The sequence below is a fragment of the Castanea sativa genome, chromosome 8 (assembly GCF_040712315.1).
Source record: "Castanea sativa cultivar Marrone di Chiusa Pesio chromosome 8, ASM4071231v1".
In the NCBI taxonomy this organism is placed as follows: domain Eukaryota; kingdom Viridiplantae; phylum Streptophyta; class Magnoliopsida; order Fagales; family Fagaceae; genus Castanea; species Castanea sativa.
The window spans coordinates 42,479,515-42,493,703 of NC_134020.1; the positions used below are offsets into that span (position 1 = coordinate 42,479,515).

At 34.2% G+C, this 14,189-nt stretch overlaps 2 protein-coding genes across 2 annotated transcripts; both read right to left on the minus strand.

Moving 5' to 3' along the window:
- Nucleotides 1-295: 295 nt before the first annotated feature.
- Nucleotides 296-4,576, minus strand: LOC142605575 (serine carboxypeptidase-like). The gene is made up of 9 exons (XM_075776986.1): nt 4,153-4,576; nt 3,841-4,009; nt 2,266-2,385; nt 1,979-2,122; nt 1,757-1,907; nt 1,446-1,534; nt 1,071-1,329; nt 835-968; nt 296-725 (listed from the first exon to the last, which is right to left on the minus strand). Exons 1-9 carry the CDS (start codon nt 4,476-4,478, stop codon nt 603-605), a joined length of 1,515 nt encoding a protein of 504 aa, XP_075633101.1. The 5' UTR covers nt 4,479-4,576; the 3' UTR covers nt 296-602.
- A 4,888-nt stretch (nt 4,577-9,464) lies between these two features.
- LOC142605722 (vacuolar protein sorting-associated protein 24 homolog 1-like) lies at nt 9,465-13,696 on the minus strand. Its single transcript, XM_075777157.1, has 6 exons — nt 13,334-13,696; nt 13,129-13,205; nt 11,881-11,983; nt 10,666-10,787; nt 9,942-10,136; nt 9,465-9,834 (listed from the first exon to the last, which is right to left on the minus strand). The coding sequence occupies exons 1-6, from the start codon at nt 13,443-13,445 to the stop codon at nt 9,754-9,756; spliced, it is 690 nt and encodes a 229-aa protein (XP_075633272.1). The 5' UTR covers nt 13,446-13,696; the 3' UTR covers nt 9,465-9,753.
- Nucleotides 13,697-14,189: the final 493 nt, after the last annotated feature.

Sequence of the window (14,189 nt, forward strand, 5' to 3'; positions counted from 1 at the left end):
TCAATGACAATAACCACAGCCCCCTCTTCCTGATTCGTGGAAGTTAGGAACTTGAATATTTTAAAAGCATACAAATTTATAATGGCGTCTTCAATGGCTTTCTCTTGGTATCATATATTATTTTTCTTATAATTTAGATAAATTGGAGCTGAACTTCTGCTATAGGTTGTTTCTATAATAGGTCCTGCTATAAGTTGATTTTACAGATTCTGTGCGTCTTCCCATGATGCCAGAATTTCCAAGCTCTTAGTTAATAGCCAGTCAATGATCTCACAAATCAAAGAATCATGATCACTTTTGTGCCAACTGTGCATTTGTCATAACATAATAATAACATATTACAGTATCTATAGCCAAATTAATGTATGGCATATGATGGTAAACGTGTATTCACTGAACATTCATATGTCTAAAATAATCTTTATGAACTGTTCCTCAGAAAACTCCATTCTAGCAATAAAATTTTTAAGGAGTTGTTGAAAACAAGACCTTGAGATCACTGGTGGACAAATATATCACAACCAGTCCTACCCGGATACCATTCCTGAAATCCATAAATGTAGGCACATGCTAGAAAGAGGATGCTGGGTTTGTTGAGGCCATCACTTGGGCGCAACCCTATCTTCTGTCTCAGTCACGGTTAGTTTCCCTTGCATCCAGCTCATCAGCATCTGTAGTGAAGCTTTAGGCTGATCCATTGGAACCATATGACCAGCATCATGGACCTATGTGTTGTGACATGGAATTAATTTGGTTAAGTCAGAATACAAAGTCACGCACCCACACTCTTAGAGAGAGAGAGAGAGAGAGAGAGAGAGAGAGAGAGAGAGAAACCTTGAGGAAAGTGAGAGGCCCATGGCTCTTTAGCAATCCTGCTTCTGCACCATCAACTACAAATGGAACAGTTGGGGATGCCCCAAACTGTTTTTGTCCTGACCATTCCATGGCATGAACCCACCTTGAATTCCCTGCCCAAAGAAATAAGAAATTAATAGGATAGACTATGAAAGACGAGTATATTCTTCAAGATGTTTATTTCAAGTTCCTCCTTTTGAGCCATGGAGGCTTACCCAGCCAGTTGCATATGAGATCATACTCCCCAGCATACACAAGCACCTTGATTCCATCCTCTAAAAGAGCAGGAATACCTACTTCAAGATTCCTCATCCAGTCAGTCAACATGGCATCGTATACATCACTACTGCATGAAACAAATTCTCTATTCCCAACACCTAGAGCATTCCTAACTGACTTCTGGTTCAGGAATGTCTCCATGCTCGAGAAATCATAACACAGGTCCCCCTCACATTTCTTTCTAACGTCATAGTACTGCAGATCAAAGATAAAACAAGTTTCTCATCAAAGTTGAACATGCAATTTTGTTTCTTCACATCTGAACGCTTTCACAACAATTACAAAATCGTAGTTATTATATGCCATCTTACATTTATACCACCAGCAATGTTCATGATCTGATTGAATATGTCATTGCAAACCATATATGAAGTTACACAATCATCTCCACCATCAGTGCCTGGCAATGCAGCCCCATATGATTGATCAAGGATAGAGTAATTGCAAACTAATTAAAACTGCTTATAGGTCATAAACGTTAGAGAAATCAGTTCCTTCTTGAATGATATATATATATATATATATATATATATATATATATATATATATATATATATATATCTTCCACATTAAAAATCTTTGAGAGTTTGTGATGTTGTATGTATAAGGAAATAAGAATTACCACAGTTTTTTGCTGCTTGTTCACATGCTGGAAGCATCTTGTTAATACTATTGTAATCAGAACTTTTAATTAACCCCATATCCAGTGCATAATCAGGGTATGCTTTGTACTGAATTTCAGGATTGGTTAACCCATTACCAATAGCAAATCCCTGTTAAAGCATTTAGAGTTAAATATCTGATGAAGTGAGACTAGGCAACCAATGGTAAATGTGAGAGCTACCTTCAGGTTTATATTAATTCCTTCTTTTGCTTTGTTTCCTTGGTGAACCCGAGCAGCAAATGCTGGAATGTAGTGCCCAGCATATGATTCTCCAGTTATGTAGAAGTCATTTTTAGCAAATTGAGGATGCTCCTTGAAAAATGCCTGAGACAATGTAGAAAAGCTGGTGAATCTCAGAATCATATCCTGACAAATTTTAATCACATGTAATCAAGCATGAATCCATGATTCTTGTTTCTTTTTTCATTGAAAAGCACACACACAACACACATGGGAAACAAACAAACCTGCAAAAAGTCATACAAGTCATCACTAACGCCACCTTCATCATGGCGAATGTCGTGCTCATCGGCGGTGTAACTGAAACCGGTTCCAACAGGCTGGTCCACAAACAGAAGGTTTGATGCCTGCCGAAAGACAATAGAAACTGTATTAGTAGGTGGAAAAAAGAAATCGAGTAGTTTGACAAATATGTACATCAGGAAAGGATTTTAACACAAAATTGAGCTTACTATGTACAAAGCTGACCGTATAGATACTATATTGACATCAATTTACAGTTTTAATACTTTAAGAAGCAATTGATATTGTTCTTGTCAGCCCACATAAAAGATCGTAAAGAAGTTTGTCAATCAACTCTGTTGAAAAATGGGACTGAACATATTCATGATTCTGATGAAAGCTTTGCTATCAACATATAGTAGCAATTGCCAATGGCCAGGGCAGTAAATAAATCAAGTTTTTTTATGAATAGCTTAGACTCCACTTGAGAAAAATCATGTTTATGCTAATTTATTTAACAAATGAGCCAACACTTAAGCCTATCAACAATCAAACTGTTTATAAATAGCTTAGGTTCAATTTATGAAAAGTTTGTTTATATTCATTTATTTCGCAAGTGAGCCAAAACTTAAGTCTAAGTTTAGGCTTGTAGGCTTGATTATTAAATACGTTGATCTCAACAATAATATTATGTCATGAACATGAGGCTCAATTGAAATAAATATAATACTATGCATTTATATGTAGACATATATAAAATACTTGCATAGACTTGATATTGGATTATCCAAGTTTATAAATATGTTTTTATTATTTGTAATTGATTGGTTATATAAATTAATAAATAGTTCATTTTGTAGTAAAAGTTATATATATTCTTTAATAATGTAATGTTGGTAACTCTAATTTTTATAAGTTCACCATCAAAAATTATTTTATCTTATTAACTCAAAATGATTTTAAAGATACTTTATTATTAGTATAGATTTATGAAGGGGTAAAATATTTTTGTCATTGTGTTTATTATATATGGAAGAAGAACAAGTTAATCAAGTAGTCATAATTCGTAAACAAGCTCAAGCTTGTTTTACAAGAAAAGTAATCAAGCTTGAATATATATATTCTAGTTGGATGATAAGCTCTGGCTCAGCTTGTATTTGAAAGAAAATTAATCAACAATTTTGAACTTTTGATACTTGATTTGACTTATTTATAGTCCTACCTCTATGCCTATTGGCTCATCCTCTTTCCGAAAGAGGATAATATCCATACCCTACCCGAACAATTCGGATAATATCCATACCTATTGCAAACAACTTGTATGAGGAATGTTTAGGGTCAAATTTCCCAACCCTTTTACCTAGCTAGCAAACTAAGTGTGTGTGTATATATATATATTTCTTATGTAGTTCCTACTTCAAGAAATTTATCAACGAAACATTTCATGCTATGAGATTCTTGTTACTTGTAACTTGTGAGGCGACTGTAATTGTATAGTCTATTTACGCTGCAATGGAATATACCAGCTCATTCTCTAGTTTCTACTTTCTAGCTTTATTAATGAACTATAATTTCAATACCTTGTCCCAGCCATAGTCATTCCACACTAGAGACAAGTTGTTTGCAATGTGGAAAGGACCATTTTCATAGAATAATGCCAGTTCACTGCTACACCCTGGTCCTCCAGTCAACCATATGACAACAGGGTCGTTCTTGTTGTTTCTTGATTCGAAGAACAAATAAAACATCCTGCAAATAATAAACAACCCCACGAAATCATTGAAAAAGAAAAGTATTTGAGCTGTATATATTCCCAGTACAATCACAACCAAACCAATTAAAAGCCAAGAAACTAATTTAGTTTGTTATATAGTCAACATTTTAAGGCCTACCTTGCTGCTTTGGAATGTGGAAGACTATAGTAACCAGCGTGGTGACCAAGATCTGCAACTGAAGGGCCAGAGTAACCCAGAGAAGGGAAACTAAACGATTTCTCCACAATCATGGGGGCTGCAAATGAAGTGTCATGGGGGGCAATGTTGATGGAGTCTTTAGGGAACAAGTTGAGGCTTTTTATGAGCTTTTCTGCTTGCTGCTTTGGGAAGTAAGCAGCTGAAGATAAGTGAAGGTGGTTGTTTGCATATGTTGCCCGTAAGAATTGTGAGATGAGAAGAAGCAAGAGAAAAGAGAGGGAGAGTTGAATGCGAGTTGATGCCATTGTAACAATGTATGAAAGGCTGAGGGTCTGAAATTGCTGTAGATTTATAGTGTTTGATATGAACAAACTTGGCTTATAAGGATAAAAGAAAGGTGGAGTGGGAAATGTCTAAAGCTGAGAGAGAGAGAGACACAACGGTCAATAGTTTATTGTTTTCTTATTCAAATTTTCTCTCCTGGTAAATCTTCAATCACCTCTTTTGAAAGGTAAGTCAGTCCCATGTTACTTCTCCCTCTCAATTTAAAAAGAAGTTATTTCTCCCCCTTTTCTTTTCCTCTATTTCTTTTTTAATCTTTAGTTTTGTTGTCTAGTTCTAATAAAAAAGCTGTATAACAATGAAAGATTGTCTGTTCTGTTGGAATTAAGGTGATAAAGTTATGGACTTGCATGCTCTCTCTTCTTCTTTTTTATAGCTTTATGTTAAAAACTTTATTTGCTTATTTGTTGAAAGTTGATAAAAGTATTGTTATTTTTAGATAAAGCCATGCTTTAAAATATTGTACATAAGTAAATAAGTTAACAAACTAATCCAAACGCATTGGATTAGTTCCTTCTACTAGAATTTAGATTCTAATTAACAGAGGATGTCATTGTTAGTGTCAATCTCATAGCAAAGTCAGAATCCAAATTAATAGAGGATATGCATATCGTATACACTTCAAACTCTCATGTCCAAAATGTGATAATGGAGTATAAAAAGTTATTAGATTGTTAAGAGAGACAATGGCCCATCCTTGTACCACTGTTTTAATTAAACAATGGACCACAATTTTGCCTTCTAAGGTTGGTTAAGAACCTTAAGATTGCTCCATATGTTTATACAAATCATATCATTTTATGAGTACCTTTTTTATATTTTTTAATATAGATCAAAATCTTCCTCCCTCCCAAGAAGAAAAATAAAATTAGAAACACTGTTTTGCTGTGCAAGTAATCTGCCGGATTAAAAGGTTCACAATTATGAAAACGCGTATAAAGAGAGTGAAGGCCAGGTTGGAGCACTCTAATATGGTTAAACTAGCCAAGGGATAGAGGCAATAGTCTTTGCGTGTAAGTAAGTCATCAGTATCTTAAAAAGAAAACATGCAACTTTTGTGGACAAGAAAGAAAGTTTCATAAATTGAACTATAGTTTGAAAACATTGCTCTCACTCAAGGTCCGAAAGAGAATTGACAGACGAACATTCATGATCTTCCAACTTCCCAAGTGATAACTATGAAACCTACTTTACCACCCAGTATAGCAAATATACAACAAAAGAATTATTGGGTGAAGGTGATGCTTTTGTTTAATTTTATTTTCTAAATCTAGATTAGCAGATAAGTTATAAAATCAGTATTTTTTTTATTAAGTATAGATTTGCTCACTGTAACGTGTAGATTAAGGTGAGAGGTTATCAATGGTTTATTATAATCTAAGTTTATAAAAGGAGTGTGAGTCTAAAAACATCAATATGAGGCTATTGTTGCTGATTTTGGATATCTTATTTACGTAGTGTTTATTAAAGTATATAATTATTGGTAACTTTTATATTAAGAGGGCATTTGGATGCAGCTTAAAGTTGCTGCGTCCACGTTTTGCTGTTTTTTTTTTTTTTTTTTCACTGCTGCGGGGACAAGCGCGCAGTGCGCGCTTACTGTGCGTGCACTGTGTGCGTACTGTGCGCGCATTGTGTATGTACTTTTTTAGCAATTTTTTATTAAAAGTGGGTCCCGCAGTACTATTTACACATTTAAAAATTATTTTGCTACAGTGTTTTCAGTTTTCAGTTTTCAACAATAAGTTCTATTCAAACGGACCCTAAGAGTCCATTTGGATAGAACTTATTGCTGAAAACTGAAAATACTGTAGCAAAATAATTTTTAAATGTGTAAATAGTACCGTGGGACCATTTTTAATGAAAAAGTTGCTGAAAAGTGTGTGAACAGTGCTTGCACAATGCGTGAACAATGCTTGCACAGTGCGTAAACAGTGACTTGTCTCCTAAAGCTAAAATGCGTAGCAGGAAAAAAAAAAAAAAAAAACACTGATCGTGGACGCGTTCAGCGCAATCCAAATAAAATACTAAACGTGTGACAAAAAAAAAAAGGTTAAAACTTAATTTTCCATAATACTAAAAATCAAGTGGGTTCTAGTTAGCTCAGCTGGTAAAGTCTCTGATGGTTGTCCCTGGGCTTGGCTTGAGGGCCCTTTGTTTTTGCTAGAGACGGAGCGTAATAAAAGCGTTGGCCCAAAATTCATTTGTTTCAATGCCGAGCAACCTGAACGGTTACCTTTCTTCTTGGCTTCTTTTCGCGCTTGCCCATCACTTTGTGGTGTGGTATTGCGCGGAAAAGGTTTATCCAGGAAGAAATTTAGAGTTCAATTCCCGCCTACACTATAAACTGATTGGTATCTTGGTCTGATAATAAAGAGCTATTATCAAGAGCGGACGTCATAGGTTGAAACTCTCTCAAAAAAAAAAATACTAAAAATTAAGTTAGATTATTTGAAAAACAAAAAAGAGACAAAAGGCAAAAAGAAAAAAAAAAATTGGAATAAATAATGTGCTTGGCTTGTTCATTGAAGATGCCATTGTGCACAATCTAGATTGCACTCCTATTATCACACTTTGGAGCTTAGGCTTGGATCAATTGGAATATCTAATTTTTGTAGGAGGCCAAAATGAGCAGTTAAGCATTGAGATATAACGGGTCTATAACTAAAAGTGAGTCTCCTCTCAAATAAGCTCGTTAAGAGCTTGATCAAATGTGGGCAGGGGATAAGTGCCAAAATAATGAGCTATGAACAGACTCAAAGTCTTCATATAGACCCATTAGAAATTGATAAAGCCAAATTTACTCTTGGTACTTACACTATAACAAAAAATGTTTATTACAACAACAAAAAATCATTGCAATAACATCAAAGTCATTAAAATAGTTGATGTGAGTTATTGCAATAAATTTTGAGGCAATAAGTTTATGCAACAAAAAATTTCATTGCAATAATCACTAGATATTTTAATGACAATCTTTTTTTTTTTTAATAAACAATAATACTTAATAGAACACATACACGAAAATAGTAATACTAGTATTTTAAATTGGATTTATAATACATTACATAATCACAACATATATATCATTGCATTAAAGTTGTCATTAAAATTTATCATTTTATTGACAACTTTGATACAATGATATATACGTTGTTGCAATAAACAATTTATTGCAACAATATATTCATTGTAATAAATAATTGTTTTTTTCTCTAAAAAAAATAATAATTGTTTTATATTTGTCATTGCAATAAACTATGGACCGTTATCTATCAGTCTCCCAGCTTTAGACATTTCCCACTCCACCTTTCTTTTAGCCTTATAAGCCAAGTTTGTTCATATCAAACACTATAAATCTACAGCAATTGGACCCTTGACCTTTCATACATTGTTACAATGGCAACAACTTGCATTCAACTCTCCCTCTCTTTTCTCTTGCTTCTTCTCATCTCACAATTCTCGTGGGCAACATATGACATACATTGAGGAAATTTTTCCTAGATCTTGCCAAAAATAGTGTAATTATCCCCATTAATAACTACATGAATGTGTGACATAAGTAGATTCTTCTGGTGGCATGTGAGGAGTAAGGTGCTTGAACAGCAATGGTGAAGCTATTGATAGGAAAGTGTATTGGGAGTGAATGTTGAAAAAGAGGAGGATCATTTACTACAAATAAATGACAATGGTTGGATGGCTCCACCTAAATTAAGAATGATGTTGTGACAATATTAATTACAACATAGAACTACTACATTGATGTGTTACCAGTCATAAAAAAAATAAAATAAAATAAAATAAAATCCAAATTTTTATTTATTAAGTGGTTGAAACTCATTAATCAAATTCATTGCCACATTTTCCTCCAAAAAAAAAAAAAATCATTGCCACATAAACGTATAAATGTTATTTTGTAAAATATATAGTAACTTTAGCAATTTTTAATTAAAAAAATCTTAGGTCCATTAAATTTCCTTTTACTGAATGACCCCAATGCCTTTTCACCCCATATCATAGTGGGGTCAATAAATGTAAATTAAATACATAAATTTTTAATATCTTACTCTCTTAGTATTTAAAAATTGAAATAGTGCTTGATTGGGTCATCACAATATAAAAACAGAAAAGTATGTGAAAAAAAAGGTCCCTCCAATTTTTATTTAGATGTAAGATGTGTGAAATTTTAAAATCAGATAAGTATCACGTATCGCACTTCATGGTAAAAATAAGAGAGACTTGGGGGGTTTATTTGGAAAGGACCCTTTTCCTATGAAAATATTGGTGAAAATTTTCCTATAATATATGCAGCATCATGATAATCAGTTTCTTAGTTTTTTGGACTCTATTTGATACACATGCAAAATAGGTAAGACTTAGACGCACACTGCACCATGACTAGCAAATTAGGCAGTTCAAGAGAAATTTGTGTGGCTTTCGGGTGTTTGATATTACAGGCTAAAAGCAGCTGCGTCTGATGGCTATAGTTTGGAAGCATTTGTCACGTTCTATAGATGAGTACCAACTGCCAAACACATTATGTGAACCGAAACACAAAAATGAAACGTGAAAAACTTCACTAACACTTTTGCCTTATGACTCATCTTTTCGTTAGCGGTTCACAACAGATAAATGAGAGAAGCTCTAATATCTCAAGTAGATTCAAGTGGTAAAATAAGCTGGTAGTTGAAGAAATTGCATTTTAGAGCGTGGCTTTTGTCATGAACTTTTAAACAAGAAATGCTTTTAGGCTGCATGTCTGTACTGTTGCCTGTTGGGCACCAGCCACCAGGTAATCCTTGCCTGAGATGCATATTAATTAACACAATGGCGTTTTTTGTTTGTACAAGAATAAGCTTGTTTGTTTATAAACTATCATTCCGTTTTATGTTGGGTTGTAATTGCAGCATTCAGTTTCCAGTGTTTCATGAAATGTCTCATTTGCTTCATAGCATTAAAGACTACCAAATCTGCAGGATGGAGTGATATTCATAGCATCAAAAACAACGATTTGCAATTATTACACAAATTACAGCTAAAAACTCCTAATTCTTGCAAAGCTGCTTCTAGTATAATGTACAGAAAATGTTCTTCTCCATTCTCATTAGCAGTATTGAATTAGGCTTCGTCTTCTCCCATTTCAATATGATCAAGAGGCTAAATGCAAGCAAACAAACTCAACTTTTTCTCATATATACTATGCTAGCATTGCTGGGGTTATAGGCTCAGAAGCTTAAACTAAGACCTAACTTTGGCAAGCCGGGCCCTAATTTCTTCCAATTCCTCGTCATCGTCAGCACCCTCAGCTATAGCCTCTTCCTACATGAGCCAAACCCATAGTCCACGTTACAGCCTCTTCATTCAATCAAGGCCAGAAAAGAATAGCTTAAAAAAGGGCCATTACAGGGGAATCAAGTAACACATACCTCCTCTGCAGCCGCTACAACCTGAGCAGGTTGCTTCACCCTTTCCTTTCTGACTGCTTCTGGAAGCTGTGCAGCAGTCTCGCCAGCTATTGCAGTTAAGACCTTATCAACTTCTTCTTCTATTTCATCTTCTATATCCTCGGAGTCCAGTGCTGAGTCAACAGCATCATTCACCATCTCCTCTATGATCCCTGCCTACAAATCACAAACACAAAAATACTTACTCGATGGAGAAGTTAATGGTTAAACATCCATGATCTAAATCCAAATTAGTTATGTTTAACAATAAGCTTTATAAGATACAATATTCAGAATTTTCCATATATATTCACCCTAAAGTTCTTTATCAGAATATTAAAAATGAAATTCAGATCCAATCCCAAAGCATTGAATTTTATAGTAAGATATAGCCTTCATTAAGAGTAACAACTGCTACATCCACTATTTGAATCTTAACCAAAGAGATATATAACCAAACAGAAAAAGGGGAATATTTCTTTTATATATGATACAAGGGCTATACATAATCATAAATAAACCATGGAAATCTTGGTTTAAAAAGCAAATACTAAAAAAGTTGAATCCTATTTAGGATTGATGAAATGGGAATATTTATGCATTTGAAATTCCAAAGAATGCAATGCCATCCATTAATTCCATTATCTATATTAAAGCTGTCCTCTTTTGTTTTTTGATGCAAAGTGAACTGCGACAATGAGGATACCTTGATCATCTCTTTGCTGAATTCTTGCATTGAAACAGCCATTTGTGGAGCCTTCATTAGGTTATTAACAAGCTTCATGACCTCAGCACTTTTAGATAGATGACCAACAGTACGGGCAATTGCTGCAAAATCAACCAAAAAATGAAAATGAAAATGAAAAATAGACTGCAGAAATTCAAACCATTGAAGAGAATTCAAATATCCATCCAAAGGAACCACATCCAAGTAAAGACTAAAGACTGAAAATATTAAAAGAGGATTAAATAATTTCTATATACATGTCAATGGAATTTTTTTACTTTTTTTTTTCTTTTTGTGCTGGAATTAAATTCTATAAAATCATAAGTTTGTTCAACACAGACAGAAAGTCTTGGATGTCCAAAGTTCTTTCATTTTTCCAATAATTTTTTTCTATGATGAGGTTGTCCTCATCAATGGACTACAAGGCACTAGGATCTCTGGATTGGCGATAAAGCAAAACCCACCAGCATCATCTCAGGGATCAAGGAAGAGCTGGGAAAACAACGAGATGAAACTTCTGTTAAACCTAAAACTCAGAGAGAGAGAGACAGAGAAAGAGAGGGGGGGGGGGGGGGGGGGGTGTTACAGCATTTGGTTTTCAAGTCTTTTAGGTAAATGCAGTATCTGAGGCTGTTTTATTGCAAGATCGGATGTACTGCACCTTAGATACTGCACTAAGTTTTGCTCTGTATTTATGTATGTGTATATATATATGGCACCTTTCCCCACCTTCATTCTGTGAAATTATTCCTATTCAAGAATTAATAAGAAACGATAATCCTAGTCAAGTTTGAATCTGTAGTCTCAAAGACTAAAGATCCTTTCTTAAAGCAAACCTTCACAAGTCACTAAGAATCAGTGATCACTAATGAGACCAAAAAAGAAAGTGCTCTATCATGATATTTTAAATAGAGTAGATACTCTGAAACAATTCTCTCTCAGTATTATGCATGGATGCCTTCACCCTTCTATTCATTTCAGAACCAAAACTAGTGACTGAACTATGACGAATTTTTATCTAAATTTTGACAATAATTGATTTTATGCATATCTGGATGTTCTGTGATGATGAGTCTGTTATGCATTTGACTTGTAGAAGTCCATACCATATTCCACAACAACTGAAATGAATTAATTTCTAAGGAACCAAAAAGAAAAAGAAAGCAGTAAATTTAGATGCGTAAAGCATCATACCAACGCTTTCTCCAAGATGCATTGATATTGAATTCATTTGTGCCTTGTTTTCATAGAGACGGTTCACTGTTCTTCTAGATCTCACAATTTCCTTAGCAAGCGCCTGTGATAAAATTACCACAAAAAAAGGAGAAAAGTGAAGAAGAATTGCAAATTGGTTCATGTGTATCTTTGTACCTTAAATCTCAAAGGAGAAAACAATTAAGCTCAGAAGTTTATATTGGCATCCTTATATGCAATAGCCAATCTGATAAGCAGCAGTGACTAATGAAATCAACCACATCCATATACAATGAGATGCCCAACATGAAAAGCAGTAATTGGAACCACTTCTTCACATATAATATATTTCCGTAGCATAATATCTCTATAAAATAAAAATGGAGTGTTTCCTTGATTTAGAACCCTTTTTTTTTTGGATAAGTTTCCTTGATTGTGAACATAAACCAAATGTGCTGATAACGGGGCCAATATTTGAGTAAAAGATTCAATTATCATGAAACCACCTTTTATCCCCCATTGAAGTTAGTTAATGTAAAAAAATAATAACTTAACCCAAAAAAAAAACCACTGGTGTACAAAATAATGCTGTCTCACTACCATGAAACGAATAAGACTTGATAAAGTTACCCAACTTGCTTAACAAGTTCAATTGTTTTCTAATCAGTACGGCCTTACTCATCAGAGATCTACCTCATCAAATCAAGAATATGAATTGAAATTATGTAATCAAGCTTCGTCTCAACATGAGTCATAGTATGGCAGAGTTGGGGTCATTCTTAAGTTCAGGCTTATTATGATTAAAGAAAAATACAATCACCAACATGAAAATCAGCTAAATAATTTAAATATTATATGCTAAGTCTCTAATGCACTAGACTAATCTTCAGTACTCATTGAACCATATGTAAGGTGGCGATACAAATGCTAGCCGAGTACTATACAAGGATGGCTACCAACTGGCTCTCTTTCCCTTAAGTCTCAACTTCAGAGAAGTAGTTGAACCTTCATTGAAGCTTAAACACTGAATGATTTGATCTGGGTGTTCAAGTTCAACACTACATTACATCATTTATTAGTTACACTTTCTTTCAACAAGCACCCACATGTTACCCCAAATCCAAAAACACCACTATCAGCTACAAATTAGCTATTTCTTTTTTCAACAACAAATTTCATATACTTACAGGAAACAGAAATTGAAAATTCAAAAAGGGAATGGAATGCAAGGTTGTTGGAAGTGTATACCTTGGCAGAGCCCATGTCATTTCTCTTGGCAGCATCTCTTATAGCTTTCTGTACACTTTTCTCCTCCCTCTGTATATCTGAAACCAAACCCATCAGATTAGAGAAAACAATCTCGAAAATTAAACACACACCCAAGAATCCAAAATCCATGAAAACCAAATATAAACATAAAATAAAATTGACCCAGATGAGAAAATTAGATTGCCTCGGATTTGGCGCTCGGTGTTGCGGCACTCTTGGCGAAGCCTACGCTGCCAATCTCTGAGTTGCTGTTGTGGGTTTGGCTTTGGCTTCAGCATATTCATCACCTTCTCCATTTTCCCAACACCAACAATTTCAAATGAAATCTTATCAAACTAGTTCCACTGTTACTTTTATTTTCGTCAAGAATTGGATTTACAAATACTATGATGTATGAATATATCAGTACTACGTAGTTTAGAAGAAGAAAAATAAATGGATATGTCAGCACTCGTTGGTTCCTTCTTTTTGTTCCTTTCTAAAGTACGCGTAATCGCAAAGCTTCTCCATTGGTGCGTGTTTTAGTCATACCTAAAACACTAATCTCAATTTTCAATTCATTTTAGGCGAAAATGCACTTTTGGTCCCTACATTTTGGGTCAATTCCTATTTTGGTCCCAAAATTGATTTCTTTGCTAATGTCATCCCTAAAAAAAGAAAATCGTTTTTAAAATGGTCCTTTCCGTCAGGCTAGAAACGGAGAAATCTGACGTGGCTAACAGAAGGCCCTATTTGCTGACGTGGTGCTGACGTGGCTATTAAAATATTATTAAAAAAGATTATTTGGCAAATTTTAAATGCCATGTCAGCATTTTAATTTTTTTAAATAAAGCCACGTCAGAAATTTTATATAAAAAAGAAATTAAATTTAAAAAAAAACCTTAAATCTAATTTAATTAAAAAAACAACTTGTTTCTCAAAAAAAAAAAAAAATAGGTGTTCTTCGTGTTCTTCTCCATCAAACACAGGAAGAACTCAAACCCAACAACAAACACAACCCAACCTTAAATCTAATTATCTCTCCTCTCTCACTTCTTTTC

Coding starts and splice junctions, on each gene's coding strand:
- LOC142605575 (XM_075776986.1), bottom strand. CDS start 4,478: ATGGCATCAACTCGCATTCAACTCTCCCTCTCTTTTCTCTTGCTTCTT. Junction 2,386..3,840: donor ATGACTATGGCTGGGACAAG/GTATTGAAATTA, acceptor GTCTTTCGGCAG/GCATCAAACCTTCTGTTTGT. Junction 1,330..1,445: donor ACATTGCTGGTGGTATAAAT/GTAAGATGGCAT, acceptor TTTGATCTGCAG/TACTATGACGTTAGAAAGAA.
- LOC142605722 (XM_075777157.1), bottom strand. CDS start 13,445: ATGGAGAAGGTGATGAATATGCTGAAGCCAAAGCCAAACCCACAACAG. Junction 13,206..13,333: donor CACCGAGCGCCAAATCCGAG/GCAATCTAATTT, acceptor GTTTGGTTTCAG/ATATACAGAGGGAGGAGAAA. Junction 10,788..11,880: donor GCATCTTGGAGAAAGCGTTG/GTATGATGCTTT, acceptor TTGATTTTGCAG/CAATTGCCCGTACTGTTGGT.